Genomic DNA, 17,195 nt, shown 5'->3' with positions numbered 1-17,195 from the left:
ATGGATTGGGCATAAAAACTTTTGTATTTTTATTTTCACAAATTTTGACCTGCTGTACCTTGTTCCATGTATTGAGTAGTCTATCGTTTTTTATTGCTTTGGAATGATAATTATGTCTTATGCTAAAATACACTGATTTTTTTTTCCATTTTCAAAAAATATTTTATGTGCTTGTGTGTTATGGACACACATGTGTCACTGTCTCTTGTCACTGCAAATGAATGCCAGATGTTTGTATTACATTTTGCATCTGCTTTATGTGGAAGTCAACCCAGGTTGGCAGGCTTTACAAGCATGTGCCTTTAACTACCAACCCATCTCTCCAGCTTCTTGATTGTATGTATATAATGTATCTTGATCATATAATATCCTTCCATCACCTTCTCATGATTCCCATCGGCAATATTTATATATTCTGCCTTACCTAAAAATGTGGTGTGGTTTTACAATGTATTTTAACATGACTTAGGATAGCCCTTCTTTATTATTCTATTTTTAACTTATTTTATTTATTTATTTATTTATTTATTTATTTATTTATTTATTTATGAGAGAAAGAGAGAGAGAGAATGGGTATGCTAGGGGCTTCCAGCGACTACAAACGCCAGACACATGTGCTGCCATGTATATCTGGCTTACATGGGATCTGCAGAATTGAACCTGCATCCTTAGACTTTTCAGGCAAGAGCCTTAACTGCTAAGCCATCTCTCCAGCCCTATTATTCTACTTTAAAAAAATCTTTTCAGTTTTTCTTGTTTAGTTTTCTACATCAACTTTAGCTTTTCTATGAAAACACTGCCATTTTTATTGGGATAGTATGATGGTTTGAATTAGGTGCTAGATCTCTCAGTCTGTTAGAAATTCGTCAATCAAGCCTAGTCCACAAAACAACACTTTGAGAAAACTGCATTGCCCTCTGGAATGAACTGTTGCAGCTTCCTTCTTGCATGTGTATTAAATAGCAACTCGTTCCCCTCTGAGTGTCTGCCAGGCAGGCAGAAAATTATCTTCATGGAGTGAGTGAGTATTCCTTTTATCCCCCTTTCAAGAGGACAATGATCTTAGAATCTGGCATCTCCAGCAGGATTCATCTGTTTTGGGTCAATAAATACTTATTGGGCATAATACAATGTTCCAGTTACTGAGCTGAGGAAAAGCTTGGAAAATGAAGGCTCTCTCACTACCATCTCAATGGGGCTTTAAGTTGCTTTCTCAGTCTTCTAGGGTATGATACTATTGTCTGTCCTCAGTCCTATGATTCCACAAGGGATACCTGGTTAGTTGTGTTAATCATAACAATTTCACTATATCTGTACAGAGGATATATGTGTGTGTGTGTGTGTGTGTGTGTGTGTGTGTGTGTGTGTGTATTTTTCATTTTTAATTCTAGACAGTTGAAGGTGGTTAGAGAATCAATGATGATAAATTAGTTGTTTTCATTAAAAAAAAAAACACCAACAACAACAACAAAAAATTAGGAAGGGAAAAATATTTGGTCAGCTTTTCAAAATGGAAATGACCATGGTAAATTTTCTGTAGAAAGTATTTCCCTTGATTACTTTTTTTTTTTAAACTCAAACTGCATATGTTCTTTAGAAGTAGAACCAGAAAGGAAGTGTGGAGGGAAATTCTTCCTCTATGGTTTAGCACAACATTAAAAGAATGTCAAAAATTGTCTATAGTCTGACTGGTTCACTCTTGATATATTTGGAGTTCTATTATAATTAACATTGTTGGACTAATAAATTATATTTGCATTTAATAGCAAGAAGTGTCTATACTGAGTATGTTGACCCATTATCTCAGTGATGTATGTTGGATTTTTGTTCAAAAACTATTTTCTCCCTTATGTCCCTGTAACTACATCACCTATATAAAAGTACATTGCTTTTTTCATTAGACTTGGCCATGTGACTAGCTTGGACCAATACACCAAGGGCAAATAAGACCATAGCTCTATGTTTTGAGACTAAGAGTCTTAAAAAGGTCAGCTAGCTGAGAGCTTCTGACTTCTGCCAAGAGAATAGTATGTTCAGGTTGTTGACTCACCTCCAGCCTGAGTCGTAGTCTAAGAAGTTATTGCTATTCCATGCCATTGAAACTTGGTGGTAGCATATTCCATAGCTAGTATAATACTCCTGATGATGGCAGAGTCACAGAAGTTCCCAAGTCACTAACAGTTAATCTTCTCTAGATTCTCAGCCATGAGATCCCATTAGAGTCAGGATTTAGGGGGATTTGTTGAAAAAAAAAAAAAAGATTCCTTGTCCTACACCCATACAGTATGAGTTAATTAGTTTGCATACTTGCTTTTGTCATAGGTTTCTTCGTGTTGCTGATCTAAGGGCCCACTTTAAGAATCACCACTGTTAACTGGTTCAACAGGTCATGTAGCACAGATAGATACAAACCGTTGAGCTCTTGAGTTGTACCCATTGTTTTTGCATGTGTGTGTGTTGCACATGTGTGTGTTCATGTGCACATGAGTGGACATGTGTGCAGGTGTATGTGCCTATATATACATGTGGAATCCAAAGGTTGATGTTGGGTGTATTCCTCCATTGCTTTCCACTATGTTTATTGAAGCAGGATCTCTCACTTGAAACCTTGAAACAAGAGTTCTTTGATTCAGCTAGTCTAGATATCTAACTTGCCCCAGGAATCCCCTGTCTCCACCTCTGGATCACTAGGATTACAAGTTGGTAAGAATGTTTTCCTGGCATGTATTATGGTGCTAAGAATCTAAACTCTAATCTTCATGCTTGTGTGACAAATGCTTAACCCATTGAGCCATTTTCTCAGCACCCAAGGGTAACCCCCATTTAAAAATATCAAGAAAGTTGAGAACAGGATCAATTTCTCTGAGAAAATAGGCTTAAGTGCAGAGGACACAGTATTATTGGTGATGAGGTACTGAGGGGTTGAAGGAGAGAGTCTTGGGACAATGGACTTAACCTCTGAAGGAATAAGTTCTGAAGGCAATCACTTAGGGGCGTAGCTTATGTGGCTATAGCGAGGATGGGGCTGTTACACAGCCTAGTACTTTAGTTTTCTTAAGAAACATTTGTGTCTTCTATCCTTATCTAAAGATGAGGAAGCTGGTATTGGAACCCTTAGATTTGTTGGAACACATGTGAAGTAAACAATAAAGACCATGAATGTAGGCATCTTTGCATTAGACTGAAGAAAGGACAAGTTAAGGAATCATCTGGAAGTTTTCAAACATCTGCAGACTTGGCTTCATGTTGATTTGCCTGAATACAATAAGTATGCAATGTGGAAATAGGAAGAGACAAGTCTAAAACATGAAGTGTTGGATCCTCATGCACATTCTATTCTCAGTGAAGATGAGGTCCCAGTGGCCTGATGCTGATGTATTTATTGATACAATGAGAGGCAGGAAACTGGTCACAGCTTGGCCAAACATAGTTTCCAGAAAAGAATAATCAGATCACTTATTTGTAAAATGCATCCAGCTTTGAATCATATGGGCTTTCTTGATGGCCCAAATTAGTTATATAATGTCAAACATTGTAGTGATGTCACTAGATAGTCAGCCAATTTGAGTTTTAGAATTAACATTATGGTCATTTATATTTACCAAGTGCTTCTTTTGAAAATAGCTACAGCTGATGCAAGTGCAAAGCTTCTCTCCTGAACTCTAGAACACTGCCTCTCAAACTTCACGATGTATTAGAATTGCTCACAGAGCTTCAAACAACAGACCGTACCACATACTAAGTTGACCACAAACTCTAGACTCAGGCATCAGAATTGTTTTTACAAGTCCCAAGCACATTTATTTTGGAATCAGAACTCATCTTACTGCTCAGAGTGTTGTTTTCTCTGGCAGTATTGGCTTTTCTTGAAAATTGGGTCAAATGTTTCCCACTTCACCATGGAGCTGCTGGATCAGAATTGACTTTTTGTTTTGTTTCCAGATGACTTACCTGAACATTTTGATGTCGATGGAAGTCCCACTGGACAGTTGCAGTTTATTATCTTCCATGGGCTCTAACTGGGAAGACTCTTTCCTGACTTCCAAGCCAAGCAGATGATGCTGACCCCTCTGCACCCAGCAATCAGCACAGTGCTGACCTCTTCATCACCTCACCTTCCATCTTTATTTCTGAGAAGATAGCTGAGAGCTTCAAAAGGAGGAGAAGAAGAAGGGGAAGTAGAGAGAAAGGCAGAGAGGATGGGAGGAACTGTCACCAACATGTCTGTCTTATTATGACTTAAAATCTGCTACATCAGGTGTTGGCCATCATGCATGAAAGAACTCCAGTTCCTTGCTACTACTTGAAGGAGAAAAGTAACTAGGGTGTATATAATATTAAGGTCATAAAAATAGGGATGGATTTTATTCTATTGTAAGAGGCAGCAATCTTTCTCTGTAATGAGCATGGCAATAAATAATTTTTGTCCGTAGCTATAAAGTCTCTGTCACAAGCATTCACCTTGGCTACTGCAGTATCAAAGAAACTATAGAAAATGGGTAAACAATTGGGCATGGCTATGCTCCAGTAGAATTTGTCCTCAAAGGGAAACAGGTATCCAAAGCCTAGATATAACATTGAAAAGCATTAAAAATAGGTACTCAACCAAATTTTTGTAACACTAGTAAGAAACTAGTAACAAAATGAAAATAACAAATGATATTAATGGATGAATGAATAAACAACTTGCACTTTATCTATCTATACAATGGAATATGATTTAACCATAAAAGCATGAAGTATTATTGAGCCATTCCACAATGTGGATGAATCTCAAACTTCATTGTGTTGAATTACAGAAGCTATATGCAAAAGGCTGCACATTGAATGATTCCACTAATACTAAATATCTAGAATAGGTAAACCTGTAGGCAGAAAGGTTGGTGGTTGTTCGTGGCTTGAGAGGAAGAAGTACATGCAGAGAAACCACTTAATGAGTACAGGATGTTCTTCCGGAGTACTGGAGATATTTTGTAACTGGATAGCCATGTGGGCTGTACCACATTGAGGAGATACTAAATGGCACTGAATTCTTCATTTTTAAATTGTTCTTTTTAAGTTGTGTGAATTTTATGTAAATAAAGATACAAACAAACCAGTTACTAGATTTGCCCATGGGCCATAGTTTAGTGATATGCACTACATTCAATATTTGTCAGAAGACATTAGAGTCACATGATGAAAGTCTAGACAGTCCTCCTCATTCCATATATATATATATACATACACACATTTTCTTGGGTACTGGCATGGTCCTGACTCCTTCAGATTGGAGGGAGGATCATCTACTTACAGTATCTTCTCTTGGATTCTATAGGATTGAATCGACCTTGCAGAAGCTCTTTTCTCTCATGGGCTCTTCATATTTGACATACCTTCTGTAGCTCATATGACTTGGTATCCCACTTTAGTGAACTACAACATCTTCACCATAGACAGCTTTTTAAAAGAATATTTATTTATTTATTTATTTATTTATTTGAGACAGAGAGAGAGAAAGATAAAGAAAGAGGCACTTCAGGACCTCTAGCCACTGCAAATGAACTCCAGATACATGTGTCACCTTGTGGATATGGCTTTACATGAGTACTGGGGAACTGAGCCTGGGTCTTTTGGCTTTGCTGGCAAGAGCCTTAACCACTAATCCATCTCTTCAGGCCTCCAAGACAGCTTTTAACCTTGGAATCTACCAGCCTTGAAGGGAGATTGATGTCACTAACTACATCTGAAGTCTTTGTGGGTATATGTTGTCACAAAGAGATTCCCTAGTTTTCTTGTTTCAAAGGATCTTAAATTCTTGTTTCTTTTACAAGCAATGCTATTATGCAGAACAACATCAAACTCTGTTAAGGGTCGGCCAACTTCAATCACACAAAATGACTTGATACAGGTGAGAGGTGCCAAAATAAAGGGCTGGAGTTCCATACTTCACTGTCACCTCTGCCTACTCCACTTCCAGTGAGTTAATTTTTTTTCCCCAAATATGGTGGATTGATTCAGGTGTCCCCCCATAAACTTAAGTGTTCTGAATGCTAGGTTCCCAGCTGATGGACATTTGGGAATTAATGCCTCATGGAGGTGGTGTATTGTTGGGGGCGGGCTTGTGGGTGTTATAGCCAATTTCCCCATGCCAGTGTTTGGCACACTCTCCTGTTGCTATTGTCCACCTTAGTTTGCCAGAGGGTGATGTGCACCCTCTCTTCATGCCATCGTTTTCCCTGCCATCATGGACCTTCCCCTAGAAACTGTAAGCCAAAATAAACCTCCTTTTTCCCCACAAGCTGCTCTTGGTTGGGTGATTTCTACCAGCAATGCAAACCTGACTGCAATAGTAAAGTGGTACCGAGGAGTGGGATTGCTGCTAGACACCTGATTGTGTGGCTTTGGCCTCTTGGAGCTGATTTTCAAGAGGAATGTGGAAGGATTTGAAGCCTTGACCTAAGAGATGCCTTGCAGTGTTGTGAATACAGCTTGATGGACTATTCTGGTCAGAGGTGAAAGACCTGAATGCAGTAATAACTATGGACTGTGAGATTTGGCTTAGGAGGGTGAGGAAGAGCTTTGCCTGGACCAGGCTAACAGTTTGTGTGGAAAGCTTGTTGTAATGCCTGGGTCCTGAGAAATTGTGCAGGGTTGCGTTGCATAGAAATGAACTGGTGTGGGGCTGGAGAGATGGCTTAGCGGTTAAGCGCTTGCCTGAGAAGCCTAAGGACCCCGGTTCGAGGCTCAGTTCCCCAGGTCCCACGTTAGCCAGATGCACAAGGGGGCACACGCGTCTGGAGTTCGTTTGCACAGGCTGGAAGCCCTGGCGCGCCCATTCTCTCTCTCTCCCTCTATCTGTCTTTCTCTCTATGTCTGTCGCTCTCAAATAAATAAATAAAAAATTTAAAAAAAAAAGAAAAGAAATGAACTGGTGTGAGCAGAGGGATATGGTACAGAAAGAAAAATCTTTGGGTGAGCTGCTGCCCGTTCAGCTGCAATTGAGAGATTACAACCTTTGAGATTGGGCCAGCTGACCTGCATTGGGGCAACAGGAAGAATGTAGATTCTTTTGAAAGGGCCTGAGTGTTTAAGGAGTGTCCTGTTCTTCAAAGTACGCTGTATTCTCCCCAGATTAATGGCACCCTGCCTGGTATTGTGGAGTATAAGAAGTGCTGGAAAGAGGGTCATTGAGTTTGCAATACAGTCTTGTGTTTTAGAAATGGCCATGGGCAGTGTGAAGCAGGTTTGCTAGTTGCCTGCATGGAGACTCCATGGGGCTATGAGGATGAATCATGGATTACAGTGGAGACCCAGTGGAGATGCCAGGACCACGAGATGGCTGCTAAGGAAAGCTGCTGGCCCTGATGAAGTTTTCCAGTACTTTGAGTAGCCTAGCTAGAGGGGCTGAATTGGAATGCCAGAGACTTGTTAGTTAGAATTATCAGACTTGAAGATTTGTCACTGGTTAGAGTTGTTGGACTTGAAGCTACAGACTTTGATGTTTGCCCTGGTTGTTTTAAATCTTTTATTGGCTGAATGTTTCTTTGCTATGCCCAGTGCTATCTTCTGTGGTGGGAATGTTTATTCTGTGCTGTTATGGGTTTTTGAAGTTATTTTTTGGTATTATGGCTCAGTTAAAAGACCTTGGACTATGGGGAATTTTAAAGTTGGACTGAATGCATTGTATTTTACATCATGTATGGATATCAGTTTATGGGGGCCAGGGGTGGAATGTGGTGGTTTTATTCAGGTGTTCCCCATAAACTTAGGTGTTCTGAATGCTAGGTCCCCAGCTGATGGAGATTTGGGAATTAACACCTCCTGGAGGTGGTGTATTATTGGGGGTGGGTTTATGGGTGTTATATCCAGTTTCCCCATGCCAGTATTTGGCACACTCTCCTGTTGCTATTGTCCACCTTAGTTGGCCGGGGGAGTGATGTCCACCCTCTGTTCATGCCATTGTTTTCCCTGCCATCATTGAGCTTCCCCCTCAAGCCTGTAAGCCAAAATAAACCTCTTTTTTTTTCCTTAGAAGCTGCTCTTGGGTGGGTAATTTCTACCAGCAATGTTTACCAGACTGCAACACTAAAGAACATCTATTTATTGGTCTGTGCCTTAATTAAATAAATTAGCATATGTGAAACAACTATATAAATGCTAACATACTATACTAATATAAGTATTGTCAACTTAAGGGAGACTTAGGCCTCCCAGAACAGCAATATATAGTTTTACAATAAAATTTTATTCTACATGTAATAATAATAAATATATTTGTCATACTTATGATAGGGGTAATTTCCCCATATTAGTTATAATAACACTATAAGCTATAGTTTGCTAACAAATGAACCTTAATAGTAGCAACACAATACAATAACATCTTGTTTCTCAATTATCATATTCTGATGAAGATCAGGACATTTTCTGGGATCCCAATTACTTTCATCTGCTATGTCATTAGGGACATAGCCTCAGTCTTAGCTCTAGTAATAGATCCCTAGTGAAATATGTCTCCTTCCAATCTCATCACACATATACTACTTTCCTACTATCCTCCACATTGACTCTTCTGGCAGAAATGTTCTTTTCCATCATGTGGAAAAGTCCAGACATGGAGGATAAAAACACATGGATAAGAGATGAGCCACTTCAGTTGAGAACCTTTTAATCAATTCATCCTTTATTTGATCCCAACTGAGAATAGCCACCTGAGTGACCCCAAACATGGTCTACCGAAAAAAAATACCATGAGCACTTCTCATAATTCTGAAATACAATTGTAGGTTTAGTTTCAGATTGCTTTCTGTTTGATGGTTTCTTATACAACAAACATGGATGGATGCAAACAGCCTCCAATAATCTTTATATTCTCAGCAAGAATGGGAAGGCTGAAGGACTTTTTCCAAGCATTTTCAAGGAGTAGGAAGAAACTGGCTTTCATTATTTCCAAACACATTCTAATGACTTGAACTTAGACATATGGTCCTTTATAATTGTAAAGTTTGAGAAATGTAATCTTGGTATGGTGGGGAAAAGATACAGTATGTTGAACCCAGCATTTCTTTAGATGTGTATCCATACTACATACCAGAGTTGTGTATACCTCTTCTCATTCTCCTTATCAAGATATTAGAGGCTTCTATGGGAATGGCACAGCCTTTGATGCAGCTTAACAAATAGAAATATGTTAGACAGGGTCTGTAAATATGATACATATACATGAATCATTGTAATACTTCCAGCTCAGTTCAAGCTTGTTTTCTTATTGCAGTATAACTAAAGCATATGATTTTTTCCACAGGCATATTCTATTGAGCCTAAGAGATCTGGCAGATCTTCTGGCTGTGAAAAGGAGAATATACAACCTCTACCAAAATTTTCCTCTCATGTGGCTCATGCTATGAAATTTTATATTTTCACTTTTTAAGATGTAAAATTTCATGTTACTTTATTTTTTTATCAATATCTTATTCTAAATTTTCATTCTCTTGGAAATAAATGCATCGTTAAAACTTTTTAAAGAACATGTTAGTTGTATAAAACAATGGTTTTCATTATGACATTTTAATGCACTCATATTGTGTACTTTGACCATATTTACCTTTCTATTACTGTCTCATCTCTTCCCACTCGGGTCCCCTTCTTCCATAATACTTCCACTTTTCCTGTCTTTATTTACAAGATTTCAGATATGAGGGTAAACATATGATAAGTGTGATTCAGGTTTATTTTGCTTAGCATGATGATCTTCAGTTCCATTCATTTTCTTGTATACTACATGATTTGGAAAACTGCAAGAAACAAGTACACTGGATTTAGAAGAAGGCAAAGTGTAGCAGGCTGGGTCAGTCAGAAAAGGCTAATGGAAAGTGCCATTTTCTCCTTAATTCTCATGGATTTTGATAAACACAATGACAGATAAGCTGCAATGCCTGCTTTGCCATCTTCCCTTTAAAAGCTGGGGTTTCTCTGGTCTTTTCCAGAGTATGTAGTAGAGACAGAACACATTGTGGCTTGGAGGTTGATTTGTTTGCTAATCTAGTGACAATCATTGGCATCCATAGAGAAAGTAATGTAGCATCATCAGCCTAATTCTAAGAACCAAGCTTTGTTCAGAAAAAAAACATAGGTTCATCGTTAAGTGCTGTATAATCTGTTTTCATATCCCTCCCCAATGCTATCCTTAAAATGACCCACATCATATCACAGACTATGAGATGGAATCCATAAAGATTTGAGAAGAATGTTTGTGACTGACAATTTCACCTCTAATTCAGTGGTTATTCAGTGTCATCTATGATGCCTTGGAAAGGAACAAAATCTTACTTCACTTTATATCACATTTTGTGGCTTAAATTAAGTTCTATGATGCCCACATAACTGATTCTATAGCTTATGTTGTCAACTACTACAAGGTACCAGTGTAAGACTATAGTCCAAGGTCCAAGTGTGCAACCATTGACCACAAATCACCATGGTGTATGGATTAAGCAAAAAAAAAAAAAAAAAAAAACCCTTATGACAAATGTGTGAGAGACGAGACACCAGAATCATGCCAGTCAAAACCATGACTCGTGCTGATAAAGATAGCTCCTTTCAAACACTTCAACATTGTGGTTATGAAGAACATACTGCCTGTAACACAATATCTGAAAATGCACAACAGGGTGGAAGCATGCCAGCTTCAGGAAGGTTAAACTTTCATGGGTAATTTTTTTTTCAGCTGATTAATGAATATAAGTGCAAAGGACAAAGACTTGTATCTTTACAACTTAATTTCTTAAGTCTTAAGAAGGCAAATAGGGGACTGGAGAGATGGTTTAGCTGTTCAGCGCTTGCCTGTAAAGCCTAAGGACACTGGTTCAAGGCTCGATTCCCCAGGACCCACGTTAGCCAGATGTACAAGGGGGCGCACACATCTGGAGTTCGTTTACAGTGGCTGGAAGCCCTGGTGCACCCATTCTCTCTCTCTCTCTCTCAATCTCTCTCTTTCTTTCTCTCTCTCTCTCTCTCTCTCTCTCTCTCCCTCTTTTTCTCTCTGTCTCTCTCAAATGAATAAACAAATAAATAAAAATTAATAAAAAGAATGCAGCCCGAGCCGCACGGGGCCCTGGGAGGGGCGCAGCGTCCGGCGTCGCAGGCGGCGGGGCCGGGGCGGCGGGGCAGACAAAGCGGCTAATGAATGGGCGCGCCCGCCGCGTCGTCCGCAGCCCGCGGGCCCGCGCTGCGCCGAGCCGACGCCCCAGGAAGTGTAGAAGGATCATGTATGGGCTGTCAGCATGGTGGGTCTCCTGTCTGAGACCAGAAGCAAATCTTTGCTCCCCACATTGTTGTCCACACTGAGAAGCGTTGAGTAGGAGCACCACTGAAGAGAATACTCTGTGCCCTGTGACACAGTGTGCCCATGTGCATGGCACACTTTGTTTCCAGTACATTCATGACCAGCCATATGAATAGAAACACCTCAAAGATGGAATTATTATGAAAAAGTAAAGGAATCTGCATCTGGGGCACCAGTGAGCATTTGGGGCAATTTTATTAACCTGAAATGTCGGGATGATGAAGCAGCCAGGATAGTTATGTTTGGCCATGGATGATAAGCAGGAAGCTTGTCCCAAAGGGGACAGTGATTTTAGTTCAGACAAAGTAAGTTTCAAAATAGAGAAGGAAGATGACCAAATCCCTACTCATGATTTGGAAAGAGTGGACTTTAAGAGTGAGCCGGAGGACATGAGACAGACAGACAGTGGTGATGAGCAGGCAGAAATCAGGGTGGCAAGCTGTCCCTGTCAGGCCCCTGGGAAATACTTACCTGCTGAGAGTGAGGATGACTATGGATCGCTTTTCTCCCAGTATAGCAGCACACTGTACAACGTAGCCATGGAAGCTGTGACTCAGAGCCTTCTTTCCAGCCGACATATAAGCTCCAGGAAGAAATCTCCTGCTTGGAAGCATTTCTTCATCTCGCCCCGAGACAGCACTAAAGCAATATGCACATACTGCATGAAGGAGTTCAGTAGGGGCAAAAATGAAAAAGACTTAAGTACAAGCTGCCTCATGAGACACGTGAGGCGGGCCCATCCCACCAAGCTCATTCAAGAAGATGGAAGTATGTCAGCAGGGTCTTCCTTTCCTGCCCCCTCGCTCCTGCTTCCACCACAGCCTGCAGATGTAGGGGACCTCAGTACTGCACTCTCACCCATCAGACTTGTACAGAAAATGGCTCCTAAGATCCCATCCCCTGACCGGATAATGGAAGAGTCTATGGTCTCTTCTGAAGAGGTGTCCTCAGACGTGTCTGTCAGCGAGAAGTATAGCAGAGAAGAGGCCCTGGTGAGCTTGTCCCCCCACCTTTCCATGATCCATTATGATGACACTGCAGAGAGTATGACAGAGAGAAACCTTCCCCTTCCCAAGAGCACATCTGGGTCAAGGAGGAGGTCAGCTGTCTGGAAGCACTTCTATCTGTCACCACTTGACAGCTCCAAAGCTGTCTGTGTGCACTGCATGAACGAGTTCAGCAGAGGGAAGAATGGGAAGGACCTGGGCACAAGCTGCCTCATCAGACACATGTGGAGAGCGCACCGCTCCATTGTGCTCCAGGAGAACGGAGGCAGCATGGGTATCCCACCTTTGTATCCCACACCCCCAACTCTGCTGCCTGCCCTGCTGCCCCCAGAGGGGGATCCGAATTCTGTATCCTCATCTCCAGGGAAGCCAGCCAAAGAGTTTCCTTCTGCTTCCTCATCCCCAGACAGGCAGGGCAGTGACATACCGTCACATTCAAATCCTGGAGACATCATGTCCCAGGAAAATATGTCCATGTTGTCATCTTCCGATGATCCAGGTGAGGCCTCTGTGGTATCCTCTCCAGAGAAGCAGTTGGGAAACATGGCAAGTCCAAGGTTTGAATCAGGCACTGTTTTCCAGCAGAACAAAAAGGTCATGAAAAGACTGAAGTCAGAAGTCTGGCACCACTTTTCTCTGGCCCCCATGGACAGTCTGAAGGCAGTGTGTCGGTACTGTAACTGTGTCATCAGTCGGGGGAAGAAGGGAGATGTGGGTACCAGCTGTTTGATGCGGCATCTGTACAGACGCCACCCTGAGGTTGTTGGGAGCCAGAAGGGCTTTCTTGGTACAAGTTTGGCAAATTCTCCATATGCCACTTTGGCTTCTGCAGAAAGTTCCTCCAAATTAACTGACTTGCCAGCAGTAGTCAGAAAAAAACATCAAGGCATGTTCCCTGCAAACAGCAAGAAGACCTCAAAGCTGTGGAACCACTTTTCTATCTGTTCTGCAGACTCCACTAAGGTAGTGTGTTTGCACTGCGGCCGGACCATCAGCCGCGGCAAGAAACCCACCAATCTGGGCACCAGCTGCCTCCTGAGACATCTACAGCGGTTCCATGGCCACGTGCTCAAGACTGACGTCTCAGAGGCCACAGTGCCATGCTCTCCGGGCATCCGTGGGCCACCAAGCATGGAGACGTTGGGAGCTTCCTCTTTCTGTGACACCACGGAAAAGTTCTATGACTCTCACCCCGTTGCCAAAAAAATCACAAGTCTCATAGCTGAAATGATTGCACTTGACCTTCAGCCATACTCTTTTGTAGACAATGTTGGCTTTAACAGGCTGCTTGAATACTTGAAACCTCAGTACTCTTTACCCTCCCCTTCCTACTTCTCTAGGACAGCTATACCAGGTATGTATGACAATGTGAAACAAATAATTATGTCACATCTGAAGGAAGCTGAGAGTGGTGTGGTCCATTTCACCTCTGGAATATGGATGAGTAGCCAGACCCGTGAGTACCTAACCCTCACAGCTCACTGGGTCACCTTTGCATCCTCTGTCCGACCACATTGTGAGGACCACCATTGTTCAGCACTTTTAGACGTATCACAGATTGACTGTGACTATAGCGGCAACAGCATTCAGAAGCAGCTGGAGTGCTGGTGGGAAGCCTGGGTGACCTCCATTGGCCTTCAGGTCGGCATCACAGTCACTGACAACCCAAGCATAGGTGAGACACTGAGTGAGGGGGAACGCTCAAGTGTGCAGTGCTTCAGCCACACGGTGGACCTGATTGTGAGCGAGGCCCTCAAGAGCCAGAGGATGGTGCAGAACTTACTGAGCATTGCTCGGAAGCTGTGTGAGCGGGTCCATCGATCACCCAGAGCCAGAGAGAAGCTTGCTGAGCTGCAGAAGGAGTATGAGCTGCCACAGCACCAGCTGATCCAGGACGTGCCGTCCAAGTGGAGCACATCATTCCACATGCTTGAACGGCTCATCGAGCAAAAGAGGGCAGTTAATGAGGTGTCCATTGAGTGTAACTTCAGAGAACTGATCAGTTGTGACCAGTGGGAGGTCATGCAGTCTGTATGTCATGTGCTGAGACCCTTTGACGCTGCAAGTCGGGAGATGAGCGCCCACATGTCCACTCTGAGCCAGGTTATTCCCATGATCCACATTCTCAGCAGGAAAGTCGAGATGCTCTTTGGAGAGACAATGGGCATTGACACCATGCTGAAGTCACTGAAGGAAGCCATGGCGAGCCGCCTGTCCGCCACCCTCCATGACCCCAGGTACATCTTTGCCACACTGCTGGACCCTCGCTACAAAGCCTCCCTGTTCACAGAGGAGGAGATGGAGCAGTACAGGCAAGATTTAATCAGGGAGCTAGAAATACTGAATTCTACCTCAGAGGACATGGCCACCTCCAATGGCTGTGACTCAGGGTCCCCATCGAAAGACTCTAGTGTGGAGGAGAGCCTGTGGTCACTTGTGGCACCAATGAAGAGAAGAAGTCAGAGAGAGAAGCTGCCTGAAGACATGGTGCTCGCGTATCTGGAGGAAGAGGTGCTGGAGCACAGCTGTGACCCGCTTACCTACTGGAACCTGAAGCGGTCCTCCTGGCCGGGGCTTTCTACCTTGGCAGTCAGGTTTTTGGGCTGCCCCCCAAGTACAGTCCCCTCAGAAAAGCTCTTCAGTACACCCACAGAAGCTGGCAGCTTCCAGCCCAGGCTCACCACGGAGCATTTTGAAAAGCTGATTTTCTTGAAAGTTAATCTTCCCTTGATATACTTTCAGTACTAGCACACGACAGGCCACAAGTGCTGACTGTTGTGCCAGGGCTGACTTGCCTGGCAGGGCCATGGAGGACACCAGATCAGGCATCTGGGCCCACTTGCCAGCTCTCATATATGCCCACATGTGCCTTACTCCTTCTGGCCAGGTATCGTGGCGTGTTTTAGAAGTCCACTAGAAACAGCCTGTCTTGTCAGTTATGAAATAGGGTGATCAGGTTTAATTCCTAACTGTAAAGGTTTTTAAAAGTTAGGGGTATAATTTGTTTTCCTAGAATGGAGAGAAGATGTAAACAATTTTATGTGTAGCTTTTTTATTCAGTTTGTCAGTTAACTCAGAGATATCCCATTTATCATGTGCTCCTTGAAATTGGATCCAAGTTATAAATCCATACTTATGTTAGTCATTGCATAATACAACACGTTTACAGCAGATGGCCTGTGGATCAAATCTCCATGCCTCTGATTTAGTGTCTTTGCGCTATGAAGCTATCTCTTAAGATATGTGCACTGACCCCCAATTTGATAAGACCAAGATTCTTTGAGGAAATAGCTTGTGTTATTGCAGCCATGAGAAAAGCCTTAGGCGTTTAGATGTTTTTCTATGACAGGGAAGATTCAGCCATCACTGGGGTACTATAGAATCCCAAAGACATCAGAATGAAATAACAGTTGTCAGATTCCTTTCACAATATGCCTCCAAAGTTTTTGTTTTAACATCTAAGAAAAGGTCTTCATTTTCTCCTTTCAAATCAATTTAAACATTCTGAGTGAGACAACTCACTTATTTGCATATGGACTTTTAGAAAAGCTGTCCTTTTGTTGAGATACTGTATCTAGACTTAATCTAGTCTAAATTTGAGTGGACTATAGTGTATTTATAAATGGTGAACTTGGATTCTGAAATTAAACTTTATTTGCAGTTTTCTAAAAAAAAAAAAAAAAAAAAAAAAAAAAAAAAAAAAAAAAAAAAAGAATGCAAATGGAGACATGGCTCAGTGGTTAAGAGCATTTAAGGAGTCCTAAGAAACCACTGTGTTTGATCCCCAAGACCCACATAAACACCTGGGCATCTGTAAATCATCTGAGGATCTCTGGAATTGAGCTTATTGGGCAGGGGATGCAAGCTCCAAAATCAATAATAGATTTTGGATCAAATAAGAATGGATAGAAAGCCAATAGAGTGAGACAATAGACATTCCATTTAGGCCACCACAGGTGAGCATTCCCCAGGTATGCATGTGGCTCCACATGGGCACATACATGTTCTAATACCACTCCACCCTCACAAACCACACATCTCTCTAACACACACATGCAAAAATAAAGAATGCAATTGGAAGATGAAAGAAAAAAGCTGATTATTCTCATCATGCAGCATCTAACTCAACTTCTTCAAATATAATCTCATGTGTTTATTTATCTCATGTATATAATAAAATAATTCTAAGCCAGGGCTCAATGGCCAACTAAAATTTGCTATTTGTTTTTATAAAATTAATAGTTTTATTGGCACATAATTACAGTCATTAATGTGTTGTGTATGTCAGCTTTTGCAATCCAGTGACAGATTTGAGTAGAGATTTGAGTAGTTGGCTGGAAACCACATGACTTGCAAAGCCTAAAATATTAACTATCATGTCCTTCCCAGAAAAAAAGTCCTATTCCTACTTGAAGTCAATGAAAGTTTGATGATATTTAGCAATGATAAATTCATTTTCATGTTCATCCTCATTTTAATGGACATATGTGGTCTTTTCTCCTCTCTACATTCCTTATTTTCAGATGATACATTATTTTAACATTTTTTATTATGAACTTTTCCATATGAAAATATTTTACATTGGTCACATTCCCATTGCATTATACTTTGATATCCCTTCTCTTCCACCACCATTGTTGGTATTTACTGTAGTGTCTCAGTGGGGGAACAATGTCTCTGGTTATACCTTTCCACTCTGTGGCTCTTACAATCTTTCCATAGTCTCTTCTTCAGTGTCCTCTGAGCCTTGGTGGATGTGTTATAATTCTCCTTTAATGATGAGTTTTCTGCACTCTGTGCATTTCTACTTTGATGAGTTTTGAGTCTGCTCAGTGTTTACTATGATCTCCTAGAGGAGGTGG

At 41.6% G+C, this 17,195-nt stretch overlaps 1 protein-coding gene across 1 annotated transcript; it reads left to right on the top strand.

Moving 5' to 3' along the window:
- The first annotated feature begins 11,224 nt into the window (after positions 1-11,224).
- LOC123456709 (zinc finger BED domain-containing protein 4) lies at positions 11,225-15,386 on the top strand. The gene has a single exon (XM_045140853.1). It carries the CDS (start codon positions 11,575-11,577, stop codon positions 15,079-15,081), a length of 3,507 nt encoding a protein of 1,168 aa, XP_044996788.1. The 5' UTR covers positions 11,225-11,574; the 3' UTR covers positions 15,082-15,386.
- Positions 15,387-17,195: the final 1,809 nt, after the last annotated feature.

This window comes from Jaculus jaculus, chromosome X (assembly GCF_020740685.1).
Source record: "Jaculus jaculus isolate mJacJac1 chromosome X, mJacJac1.mat.Y.cur, whole genome shotgun sequence".
NCBI classification, from domain to species: Eukaryota; Metazoa; Chordata; class Mammalia; order Rodentia; family Dipodidae; genus Jaculus; species Jaculus jaculus.
Note: the sequence above shows the minus strand (reverse complement) of the source record. Positions and strands in the feature narration are given on the sequence as shown.